Consider the following 13,320-nt stretch of genomic DNA (forward strand, 5'->3'; position numbering starts at 1 on the left):
AGGGACCTTGAAAGGTCATCAAGTCCAGCCCCCTGCCTTCACTAGCAGAACCAAGTACTGATTTTGCCCCAGATCCCCAAGTGGCCCCCTCAAGGATTGAACTCACAACCCTGGGTTTAGCAGGCCAATGCTCAAACCACCGATAGTTTATACATATCTATTAGTGTGTAAAAATATCAACCACCCCAATGCTTACGGTTTCACAGTTCAAACATCTAGTTTCGTTAGTCAGTGTTCCCTGAAAAATCTCATGCACCCAGGTGAGTTCTTGTTTATTGTTTTCTTCAGCTTCATTCATGTTGCCATTTTTTAGTTTCCCATTTTGCTTTTCCTGCTTCTTCTCTTCCTGCAGGATGTCTGCAATGGTGTTTAGCAAGTAATTTAAAAATTCATGTGCATCTTGCTGCATGTAGTTGTCAAAGAGATCTGCATAGGAGAGAAGAAGAATTGTCTCTTTCTAAAGTTCCTTTGCTCCATGCAGGAAAGGATATATCTAAATTCAGGTTTTGCTCTCAAATACAATTACAAGCCCCAATTCAGGAACATACTTTAAAACCTGCCTAATTTAAGCTTGTGAGTAATCCCACTGACTATGTGCACTATGTTAAGAATGTGCTCAATTGGGGAAATAAAAAACATGGGTGAGGATCGAGGGTGGGAGAGTCTGACACAAAAAGATGTGTTTTTTTTTTCAAAGAGATATTGTTTTCCCACAGTAATTTGGTAAGTGCATTGCTCCTGAAAACATTTCCTGAATTTTTGTTTCTGTCAATAAAGCTCAATAAATAATGGGCCAGATGGTGCGCACACATGCACAGTCACAAACCAGAAGGAAACTCATGGGAGGCATCTCTGTGGTGATGTTATATGAGATGCTCCCATTTCAAAATATCCTTTGAATTTTTCCATTAGCAGCTTGGTTTGCCCCTATCCCGCTCTCTGTCAAAGAAGCAGGAACTTCTGTTCCCCAAATACATGTATTTTTATCTCCTACAACCCCCTCCAGCCAAGATACATGTGAATCCCTTCCCAGGGGGTTCCATCAGAGGCACAGGGCTATCTGTATGTAGACCCTTTGCATTGTCTCTTGGGCCACACCCACTGATATGGCTCCCATGCAGAATGAAACTGTGTTACCAAGACTGCCTCCTCCTCTGATGCCCTTAGAGGGGAATCTCCCCAGATGGAGTGGGCACCATTGCTCCTGTGAAGTCACTATTTCTGGGAATGGGAGGAGCAGCAGATGTAGCTCACTGCATGCATGCACATACTGAGCCCCAGGATGTTTTGGGCTAATGGATCTGTACTATCCACAAACCTACTGGTCACACCTCATTCACTCTTCCAGCTGCCCAAAATATCCATCTCCATGGTACTGTATAGAAAGCCACTGCAGAGCACTCCTCTGCAATGTGCAGAGCCCTTCATCCAGACCCAACTGCCTGCTGCTGGCTTTCTACAGCCTGCCCCTCCATGCAGTGGAAATATCAATAGAGCCGCTGTGCACCTTTGGAAGATTTGTCCCTTAACTGCAAATCCTAGTATAGTTATTGCCAACTACAACACACACACACACACACGTATATATGTATACACTAAATAATTAATATTTAGGAAACAAAGCATTAAAAGCTTATTACAAATCTAACCTGATTGTTTGATTAATTTGACCACACTGTTCAATGTTTTTACTTGCCTAGGCATTACATGAGTCTCTGAAAGGAATCAGAGTTTGCACTCACCATTCTCCTTTCGTAACCTTGAAATGAACTTCTTTGGTGGAATCACTCCAACTTTTTTCTTCTGAGTAGCAATACTGTGGAAAAGGTCTGCCAGGCATGTCAAGAGGTTTTCCTTCTTTTTCTGTTGGGCCTTGTATGCCAACACATTCTCCCGAAATGGCCGGCAAAAATACAATGCCTGCAGCACAGAGTTACAGTAGCAGGTGTTCCCAAACTGCAAATGTAAAAGCAAAAATGCCCTGAATCACTGTGCAAGGTAATATAAACTAATCACTTCATCCAGCCTCTGCAATCTGCATCCCCAGTAAAATACCACATCAATTACCACACAGCTGTTGACTGAATATAGGTTCAGTGCCATTTACTGATTGTCACACAGCAAAAAAAAAAAAAAAGTATAAATATTAAAATTTCTTAACTGACTAAAAATAAAAGCTCCAAATGTAGGGCATTATTTAAAAGGTGTTCACTGCAATGAGAGTATCTTTGATAAGAGTTCCTATAAACGAATATGCTCTGGAATGGCCCACTCCTGATCCCACTGAAATCAATGGTAGAACTCCCGTTGACTGCAATAGGAGCAGAACTTAAATTGGTTTCATTCGGGACATGAAAAACACCCTTTAGACTGGATGCTTTCGCTCATCTGCTCTCCATAAGGTGAATAACACTTTTTGACAGATACATCTAAGCATATGCCAAATTTTAACCATGTAACTACTCCATTCCCATTGACTTCATGCATCCTGATTTAAAAAGGTAAATATCAAAGTGGGGTTTTTATAGCTAGAAAAATATATTATTTAATTTTACTTGGGGTCAGGGAAAGAAGTGGTTTATAAAATGTTAAAACTACTCAGATTTCACTAAGCTGTTCTCCTCAAATGGTAGATATCCTAAAATGTTTGACTTAGCTGCAACCAACTTTCAACATATTACCTAAAATGTCCCCTGGAACACTAGGAGCACCCTCCCAAATTCTAGCCTTAAATCAGTGTTGCACTGGAGGTCATTGAAATTAAAGCAGCATCAAACCATAAAAGAGTCTATATGGTTCTCATTACAACTGCTCAATATAAAATAGTATACGATTCACCTTACAGAAATGGTACTTACATTGACCAACCCAAAGTAGTGTTCATTGATTGGAAACTGCTCTGGACCAATGTCTTTTTCCAGAGCAGAGGCATTGGTGCCCTAAAAGGGGGGGAAAAAAGCCAATTATCCTCCATTTCAGATTCCAAAATAAAGTCTTGAATAATCATCAGATGGAAACCATTTCCCCTTTCTTGGGAAAAATTAATCAAGCTAAAGCTGGCCTTAGGAATGGACAACCTGGGAGCTGCTTAGGCCAATAAAGATATTTGCATTTCTAGATAATTGCCTGGCTGGCCTGATCCGGTAGTCTCAAGTAATGGTTGATTTAAGGTGAGCAGGACACTCTATTGATAGCCTCCCCACCATACCTTCCCTGCATAAAGGAGTTCATGTGGTTTGGGGAGAGGCAGAGGAAACAGTGTTCATTAGTTGTATTCCAACTGAAATGAAAAGCAGAGTGCAGGATCCTTCCTTTCTGAGACAGGGAGTTGGAACTGACAACCACATAGTTCCCTCTACCATAGGGTTACCATTCGTCCGGATTTACCCGGACATGTCCTCCTTTTTGTGCTAAAAATAGCATCCGGGGGGAATTTGTAAAGCACTCACAATGTCCGGGATTTCCCCCTCCCCCGGCACAGCAGAGCGAGCGGCTGGGAGGGCTGCAGGAAAGTCCCGGGCTGGACTCCGGAGCAGCTGGAGAGGAGCTCCGCCCTGCATTCTGAGCAAGTGTCTCAGCACAAAGTGCAGCCCTCCCCTTTTGCAACTGGGAGCGGTTTCTGCCATGCAGGGTAGCAAAACGGGAGCGAGAGCACTTTGTGCTGATACAAGGGCAGCTCTCCCCTGCAACCCGGTCCGGACCAGGGACCGGGTTTTGTTGTGCAGGGCCAAGGACCGGGTTTTGTTGTGCTGGGGAGCTCAGCCACGTGTCCGGCTCGCACAGAGCCCAACACCCTGTTCTGAGCAGCAGGGTAAGGGGGGGCAGGAGAAGGGGCAGGGAGGTTCTGGAGGGGGCAGTCAAGAAACGGGGGGGGGGGCTTTTTGGGGGGAGTGGAGAAAGTTTTGGGCAGTCAGGGTACAGGTAGGGGGTAGGGTCCTGGTGGGCAGTTGGGGGGGGGTCTTAGGAGGGGGCAGTTAGGGGACAAGGAACAGGGAGTCTTAGGTAGGGGGTGGGGTTCTGGAGGGCAGTTAGGAGCAGGGGTCCCAGGAGGGGGCAGTCAGGGGACAAGGAGCGGGGGGGGGTAAGGGGCTGGGAGTTCTGGGGGGGAGCTGTCAGGGGGCAGGGGTGGGGAGAGGGATCGGAGCAGTCAGGGGACAGGGAGCAGAGGGGTTTAGATGGGTTGGGAGTTCTGGGGGGGGGCTGTCAGGGGGCAGGAGTGCGGAGAGGGATCGGAGCAGTCAGGGGACAGGGAGCAGAGGGGTTTAGATGGGTTGGGAGTTCTGGGGGGGGCTGTCAGGGGGTGGGGAGTGGTTGGATGGGGCGTGGGAGTCCCAGGGGTCTGTCTGGGGGTGGGGGTGTGGATAAAGGTTGGGGCAGTCAGGGGACAAGAGGCAGGGAGGCTTAGATAGTCCTGGGGGGCAGTTAGGGGCAGGGGTCCCAGGAGGGGGTAGTCAGGGGACAAGGAACGGGGGGAGGGTTGGGAGGTCAGGGGGGGTGGGAAGTGGGAGGGGCAGGGGCGGGGCTAGGGCGGGGCTCCTCCCGTCCTCTTTTTTGCTCGCTGAAATATGGTAACCCTACTCTACCATTATCTACTGATAATTCTATCATCCAAAAAGCCCAGTCTGTTTCCCTGCTGTATACAACATGCCAATATTTTAAGGCCAGGAGGAACCACTATAACCACCTCTTCTATCTGCATAGCACAGGCCATGGAATTTCGCCAAGTGAATCCGCATCAAGCCCATAACTACAGCATATCCTTAAGAAAGACATCCAGTCTTGACATCTAGACTTCAAGTGATGGAGAATCCACCCCATCCCTAGGCAACCTGCTGCAACACATCATAACCCTCACTGTTTAAAAATTGCACCTTATTTCTAGTTTGAATTTGTCTAGTTTCAGCTTCCAGCCATTAGATCTCACTGTGTCTTTTTCTGCTAGATTAAGCATCCTTTATTACAGTCCTCTAATATCAGGCACTTAAAGATTCTGATCAGTCACTTCTCAACCTTCTCATAGTTAAACTAGTCTCTCTATAAGGCAGATTTTTTTAATTAAGATTGTAGTTCTTTTCTGAACCCTTTCTAATTTGTCACCATCTTTTTTGAAAGTGTGGACACCAGAACTGGACACAGTTATTCCAGCAGTGATCTTATTAATGCCATCTCCCTTTTTCTATTCGATATTCCCAGGTTTATAAATCCAAGGATTATGTTAGGTCTCTTAACCACTGCATGGCATTTGGAGCTCATGTTCAACTAGTTATCCACCATGGTTCCCAAGTTACTTTCAGAGTCACTGCTTTGCAAAGTACAGTCCCTGATTCTGTAAGGCTGACATACATGGATTTATTTTGCCTGGGATCAGTGTCAGGCTAATCAGCCTATATTTATCCGGGTCATTCCTTTTACCCTTTTTAAATGCTGGCACAACATTAGCTTTTTTCCAGGCCTCTGGAACTTCCCCAGGGTTCCAAGATTTGTTCAATATAAATATTACTGCCTCAGAGAGCTCTTCAGCCAATATTTTTAAATATGCTGGTTATAGGTTTCAGTGATTTTTTTAACGTTACTTTTTTTTTTCTAAGTCTGATTTAAATTTTCTTACTACTCCCATCATCAGCCAATTCCTTGTCATGCTAGATTATCATCTCCTGTCATTCACTGAAAGAAGCTGTTTCTTTTCAGATGAATCAGCTGTCTTAAAATTGACACAGATGCTGTTGGTGACCCTGAAACCTTCCAAGTAAAATGACTTGCTTGAAGTTAGTAGCTTCCAATACAGTTTCAAATATCTTGCATTTCATATCCCTTTTTCAGACCCTTCCACCCCCCACACCGTTCATCTTAACTCCCGGGGGGGCAAGTACATGTTTGAGTATGTAAATATTTCCCAAATGTGTCACCTGTAAACCAAGTACTTTACTTCATTTTTGTCAAGCCACAATAGGGCTCAGTTCTCCAGTTCGTTCTAGCAGAGCTCAGATGTAGAGGGTGTGTGGGTGGGGGAACAGGGAGCCAATTGTCGTTCCTTGATTTTCAGCCACCTTGTCCCAGCAGAAGTTAGAGCAATAGGGGGTGTACTCCAACTTCTGCCACTAGCATGCAGTCACATTAAACCAGTAGAGGACCAAGAGAAGTGGCCCCCTTTTGTCCACCCCCCATTCCACACATGCTTTTGTATTCCCCCTATACTGGGGGGTGTTAAGAGAAGCTGGCAGAGGAAATATCAAAATGAATGAAGTAGCTGTAGCGTATTCACTGTTGAGACAGGCTCCTATCAGAAACTCACATTTAACCACACACACACACACACACACACAAAAGAAGCATCCATATGAAATTGTTATTGGCTGCATCTCAAGGCAGATGAAAATATGACATGCTGCATACATTACAAACTCCATGTGAGGATTAATGTATTTGCTGGGAATGACAGCCTCCATTTCTGAGCTATTACTCACCAAAGACACACTGATTCAGCAAAGCACAAAACAGCTGTTGCTGAGAGGGAGGAAAAGGTATTCATCTAAGGGTATGTCTACACTACGGGATTAATCCGAATTTAGATAATTCGGATTTGAGAAACAGGTTGTATAAAGCCGAAATGAGTGCGGCCACACTAGCACAGTAATTCGGTGGTGTGCGTCCAAGTACCGGGGCTAGCGTCGATTTCTGCACCGTTGCACTGTGGGTAGCAATTCCATAGCTATCCCATAGTTCCCGCAGTCTCCCGCGCCCATTGGGATTGTGGGTTAAGATCCCAGTGCCTGATGGGACAAAAAACATCGTCGCAGGTGGTTCTGGGTACAGCCTCACTTCCTCCCTCCCTCCCTCCCTGCATGAAAGCAACGGACGGCAGACAACCATTTTCGCGCCTTTTTTCCTGGGTGGGTGAACACTGCAGACTCCATACCACGGCAAGCATGGAGCCCGCTGAGGTCAAGACAGCACTCATGAATATTGCAAACACCTCGCGCGTTCTCGTGGAGTTTATGCTCAGCCAGGACCAGAAAAACGAGGCGAGGAGGCAGCGGCGGCGGCAGCGCAGCGACAAGCATGATGAGGACATGGACACGGACACGGACACAGAATTCAGTGAAACCACAGGCCCCGGTGCTTTGGAGATCATGTTGTTAATGGGGCAGATTCTATCCATGGAACGCCGATTCTGGGCAAGGGAAACAAGCACAGACTGGTGGGACCGCATAGTGTTGCAGGTCTGGGACGATTCCCAGTGGCTGCGGAACTTTCGCATGCGTAAGGGCACTTTCATGGAACTTTGTGACTTGCTGTCTCCTGCCCTGAAACGCCAGAATACCAAGATGAGAGCAGCCCTCACAGTTGAGAAGCGCGTGGCGATAGCCCTGTGGAAGCTTGCAACGCCAGACAGCTACCGGTCAGTCGGGAATCAATTTGGAGTGGGCAAATCTACTGTGGGGGCTGCTGTGATGCAAGTAGCCAAAGCAATCACTCAGGTGCTGCTACGAAAGTTAGTGACTCTGGGAAATGTGCAGGCTATAGTGGATGGTTTTGCTGCAATGGGATTCCCTAACTGTGGTGGGGCAATAGACGGAACCCATATCCCTATCTTGGCACCGGAGCACCAAGCCACCGAGTACATAAACCGCAAGGGGTACTTTTCAATGGTGCTGCAAGCACTTGTGGATCACAAGGGACGTTTCACCAACATCAACGCGGGCTGGGCGGGAAGGGTTCATGACGCTCGCGTCTTCAGGAACACTACTCTGTTTAAAGGGCTGCAGCAAGGGACTTACTTTCCGGACCAGAAAATAACCGTTGGGGATGTTGAAATGCCCATAGTTATTCTTGGGGACCCAGCCTACCCCTTAATGCCATGGCTTATGAAGCCATACACAGGCAGCCTGGACAGGAGTCAGGAGCTGTTTAACTACAGGCTAAGCAAGTGCAGAATGGTGGTAGAATGTGCATTTGGCCGTTTAAAAGGTCGCTGGCGTTCATTATTGACTCGCTCTGACCTCAGCCAAAGAAATCTCCCCATTGTTATTTCTGCTTGCTGTGTGCTCCACAATCTCTGTGAAAGTAAGGGGGAGACCTTTATGGCGGGGTGGGAGGCTGAGGCAAATCGCCTGGCTGCTGATTACGCGCAGCCAGACACCAGGGCGATTAGAAGATCACACCATGAAGCGCTGTGCATCAGAGAAGCTTTGAAAACCAGTTTCATGGCTGGCCAGGCTACCGTGTGAAATATCTGTTTGTTTCTCCTTCATGAAAACCCTCCCCCTTTACTGACTGATTTTCTGTAAGGAACCCACCCTGCCCCTTCCCCCAGCTTTCTTTCAAACCAAATAAAGTCACTATCATTTAAAAATCATTTATTCTTTATTAATAGATTAGAAAAAGAGGGAGGGAACCCGGGTGGTATTTGGGAGGAGGATTGCTGGGAAGGAAAAAGCCACAAAGAAAAGGTTAAAAAAATGACAGCCTTTTGCTTGGGCTGTCTACTGGGGTGGAATGGGAAGGTGTACGGAGCCTCCCCCCCCGCGTTCTTACACGTCTGGGTGGAGGAGGATACGGAACATGGGGAGGGGGGAGGGTGGAACAGGGGCTGAAGCGGCAGTCTGTTTTCCAGCAGTCGTTCCTGAACCTCCACCAGACGCCGGAGCAGCCCCAGCGTTGCATCCTTCATCCTCTGGTCTTCCTGCCGCCATCTCTCATCTCGATCGTCTCTCCTCTCCTCACGTTGGTCCCTCCTCTCCTCACGTTGGTCCCTCCTCTCCTCACGTTCACTGACTTCTTTCCTATACTTTGAAACTGTTTCCTTCCACTCATTCAGATGAGCTCTGTCACTCCTGCTGGATTGCATAATTTCAGAAAACATGTCCTCCCGCGTCTTCTTCTTACGACGCCTTATCTGTGATAACCTTCGGGATGGAGGAGGGAGGCTTGAGGAATTTGCAGCTGCTGTAGGGAGGGGAAAAAAGAGAGAATTGTTTTAAAAGCTACATTTTGCAGAACAATGCTTATACTCTTTCACGGTGACCAACACTGTTCACATTACATAGCACATGTGATTTCTGTGCAAGGTCGCATTTTGCCTCTTAATGCTGAGTGCTTGTGGCTTTGCTGCTAGAGATCACAGGTCTGGGCAACAGAATTCGGCTTGCATGCGGCCATGGTAAGCCATTGTTTTACAGCTTCTGCACCCTCCTTTCCCACATACCAAGCATAGCCTGTAGAGTGCTGCAGAAGCCTGGCCAATCTCAGCCAGTTGGGGGGGGGCAGTGTGGGGGGGCTTGTCTGGGCCCCTTCAGGCAAGTAGAGTGCTGCGGTTTTTCTGTTAACATTCAGCAGCACCAGAAAACAAACTAACCCCCCCCCCGCCATGAATTCTCTGGGATGATCACGGTACCCCTCCCCCCACCGCGTGGCTGGTATCAGGGAAGATCCCTGCAGGCACCAAACTACCCCCCCCCGCCGCCGACCCCCCCCCCCTCGCCATGAATTCTCTGGGATGATCACGGTACCCTCCCCCCACCGCGTGGCTGGTAACAGGGAAGATCCCTGCTAGCCAAACGCGGAAAACTTCAGGGCCAATTTCCCATCTGCGCTTGGCTAACTGCAGGGAAGGATTTATTTTCCGCCACAGGCAAACAGCCCAGTAGGAACGGCCACCTCTGTCCCCTTAATTAAGTTCCCGTATTTCAACCAGGTTACCAGGAGTGATATCACTCTCCTGAGGATTACACAACAAGATAAAGAACGGATGTTGCTTGAATGCCAGCAAACACCGGGACCATACGCTGCCAGGCTTTGTCAGGCAATGATACCAGATTACTTGCTGCAAGCATGGCGTGGTCAAGTGTCCTACCATGGAGGAGGGAATAAGGATGCACTGCCCAGAAACCTTCTGGCAAGGCTTTCGGAGTACCTCCAGGAGAGCTTCATGGAGATGTCCCTGGAGGATTTCCGCTCCATCCCCATACACGTTAACAGACTTTTCCAGTAGCTACAGACTTTTCCAGTAGCTGAACTGACCGCGAATGCAAAGTCAGGCAAAGTAATCATTAAAAACCGTTTGCTTTTAAAACAAGTTTTATATTTTAAAAGGTAAACTCACCTGAGGTCCCTTCCATGGGGTCAGAGTCTTGGGTACTGGCTTGGGAGGCTTGGGAGGGTACTTCAGTCAGGGTGATAAAAAGATCCTGGCTGTTGGGGAGAATGGAGTGCTGTGTGCTCTCTGCAAGCTCATCCTCCTCCTCCTCCTCCTCCTCTACCCCATCGGCAGAATCCTCAGGCGTCGAGACTATCCCCGACCCAGAATCCACGAACAAAGGTGGGGTAGTGGTGGCAGCCCCCCCTAGAATTGCATGCAGCTCGGCGTAGTAGCGGCATGTCCGCGGCTCTGACCCGGAGCGACCGTTTGCCTCCTTTGTTTTTTGATAGGCTTGTCTGAGCTCCTTGACCTTCACGCGGCACTGCTCAGAGTCCCTATTGTGGCCTCTCTCCATCATGCCCTTGGAAATTTTTTCAAAAGTTTTTGCATTTCGTCTTTTAGAACGAAGTTCTGCAAGCACTGAATCCTCTCCCCATACAGCGATCAGATCCAGTACCTCCCTCACGGTCCATGCTGGTGCTCTTTTTCGATTATCAGCCTGCATGGTTACCTGTGCTGATGAGGTATCTGTGGTCACCTGTGCTCTCCACGCTGGGCAAACAGGAAATGAAGTTCAAATGTTCGCGGGGCTTTTCCTGTCTACCTGGCCAGTGCATCCGAGTTCGGATTGCTGTCCAGAGCGGTCACAATGATGCACTGTGGGATAGCTCCTGGAGGCCAATACCATCGAATTGCGGCCACACTAACCCTAATTCGAATTGCTAAAATCGATTTTGGCGCTACTCCGCTCGTTGGGGTGGAGTACAGAAATCGATTTAAAGGGCCCTTTACATCGAATTAAATGGCGTCGTTGTGTGGACGGTTACAGGGTTAATTCGAATTAAAGCTGATAAATCCGAATTAAAGTCGTAGTGTAGACCAGGCCTAAGATATTCAAAAGGCTAGTAGGAAAGTAAACTGCCATCATTGTTGGTCTTAAAACTTTGCCTGATTTTAAAAAAAAAGTTCTCATGAGCAAATACAGAAGTGTAATGTTGTTTCTTTCGGAACTAAACTGTCTTTGGGTTGATAAGTTACTCAGATCAAAGCACAGGTATAAGGACTCAGGAAAAAATGGCAGTTTAAGTTCAGCTAATTGTCCAATAGACTTTCTTTTGTTATGTGACTAGCATTCGAATCACCCCTGGACAAAGACAGTTCTGGGCATTTTTTTAGCTTTGTAGGAAGTTTCTTGAACTATAAAAAAAAATCTAAAGGCCTTAGGAAATAATGACCTGTAATATTCCACTTTTTTGTAACCCACTGTGTAAAGATGGTGGGTGTGTCATTAAACCTGTGGAGGGCCAATGCTATGCTTATAAATTACTTGTGCAGTGACCACTTGTGAATTCTCAAAGACCTGACTCCATGGTTTCTTATTTGAGAGAATGCCAAAAGGCTTGGACAGATCTTTTCTATTATTTAAAATATCTCCTAAACATTGTGAGAAACTGCAAGAATCAGGATTTAATAGATGAACCACCACTGAAAACCAAAGAAGTCCATAATGTGCACTATCCATCTGTGTATCGTGCAATCTGTATTTAAAACTCTGGACTCTAATTGCTTTTCAATATGGGGAGTGATGCGAATGTCAACTCTTTGCACTGAAGTTGCTGAAGCACACTTCACAAAAACAACATAGGCTTAGTAATAGCTTGTCACTCATCATGGAGCTCCCCCTTCTATTTCAAAAGTAGGCCTTGGACATAGCAATTATACACTATACTCTATATCATCTTTGGAGAAAATAGAACAGGGAGGGCCAAATTCAGTGGTTAGGTAAGCTGACACAACATCCACTGATTTCACAGAGAGTTGTGCCAGCTTACATCAAGGGTGAATTCAGCTTGGTAGCTATTACTTTACAGTGTCAAAGAAGGTACTATCAAAATTACATGGAGAGATTGGAGGCTGTAAACTGCTGAAAAGTCTAGAGAGTTGATTTTTAACAGCAGATGCATTTCCCACACAGAGGAAGAAAGATCTAAACAGTATACTTTAAAAAAAAAAAAAAAAAACACTGACTTTACATTGTAAATGTTTAGTATAGGAAGGCTCCCCAATAATCAATGGAGCTCAGAGAAGAAGGGAAAAGTTTTGACATATCCCACCTAGGCCATGTCTACACTAGGAACATGTATCAGGTTACAAGCATTTAACCAATGTTTTAACTAACATGATGTTAAACATAATTTCACCCCAGTGTAGAAATAGACAAGTCATGTTTAAAAAAACATGTTAGCCATTGTGCTTAACCTACCCTAGAGTTATCCATGACCAATTAATAAGTTTTTAAAACATTACTGTCCTGGTTACATAGGGTTGTCAACTTTGGTTGGACAAATTCATGGAGATTTCTTTAATTAAAGATTTATCTTTAATTCTTGGAGACTCCAGGAAAATCCGGGAGGGTTGGCAACCCTATGGTTATAATCAAAGCAAAAGCATATTTATTAATATACTAATTAAAATGCCTAATACATTTTCCCATTGTAAACATAATCCTATGCTGTATCTCCACCAGGAATTTTGACAAAGTTTTCCTAACATTGCTAATGCTAATTCAGTTCCATCAGAAGTAGCAATGGTGGGAGTCCTAATTATAGACAAGGGTCCTGCACTGAGGAGGCCCTACAGAGACAGACACTGGACTTGGATTTTAGGATGTTAATTCCCAGACAGGATTCAGAGGCAACAGATTTGGTGAGCAGAGCCTATTTAGGCTCAACAGCTTAAAAGAAGAGTATGTTACAAAAGGAAATGCTAAAGGGGGCTGTGGTGACCAGAACACAGGCTGTGGAGCTCTTGGGAAACAGAGGAAGTACCCTTATAGTTTGTAGTCTGGGTGAAATCCTGGCCCCACTGAAGTCAATAGGAGTTTTGCCATTGACTTTACTAGAGTCAGGAGTTCACCTTTAGCATTTTGAAATGTACTGCTCATTAACCAGCATGGAAGGAACACAGCTAGAGACTTTTGCCAAGTTTGTGTCAGTTTGGTATAAACCAAGACTTCTGCAATAGAACCATAGCCAATGACTGTGCTTTTGGTTCAAACCTGAGCTTCTGATAATCTTTTCTCTTGTTTGTTGTTCTCCCTGGCCCTATTGCACTTGAATTTGCTGATCATCATCTCAACTCAAATGGCTGATAATGATTTTTGCACTGGAGGGCCACGTGAA

At 46.1% G+C, this 13,320-nt stretch overlaps 1 protein-coding gene across 2 annotated transcripts in view; it reads right to left on the bottom strand.

The window, feature by feature from the left end:
- The window catches only part of USP46 (ubiquitin specific peptidase 46), a 38,599-nt gene that overhangs the window by 16,661 nt on the left and 8,618 nt on the right, over positions 1-13,320 (bottom strand). For both annotated transcript variants that reach the window (XM_054029594.1, XM_054029596.1), the window contains 3 exons: positions 2,859-2,939; positions 1,743-1,956; positions 197-426 (listed from right to left, as the gene is read on the bottom strand). In XM_054029594.1, coding sequence (XP_053885569.1) covers positions 197-426; positions 1,743-1,956; positions 2,859-2,939 — 525 coding nt within the window. The remainder of the gene's footprint in view (positions 1-196; positions 427-1,742; positions 1,957-2,858; positions 2,940-13,320) is intronic.

Source organism: Malaclemys terrapin, chromosome 5 (assembly GCF_027887155.1).
Source record: "Malaclemys terrapin pileata isolate rMalTer1 chromosome 5, rMalTer1.hap1, whole genome shotgun sequence".
NCBI lineage: Eukaryota > Metazoa > Chordata > Testudines > Emydidae > Malaclemys > Malaclemys terrapin.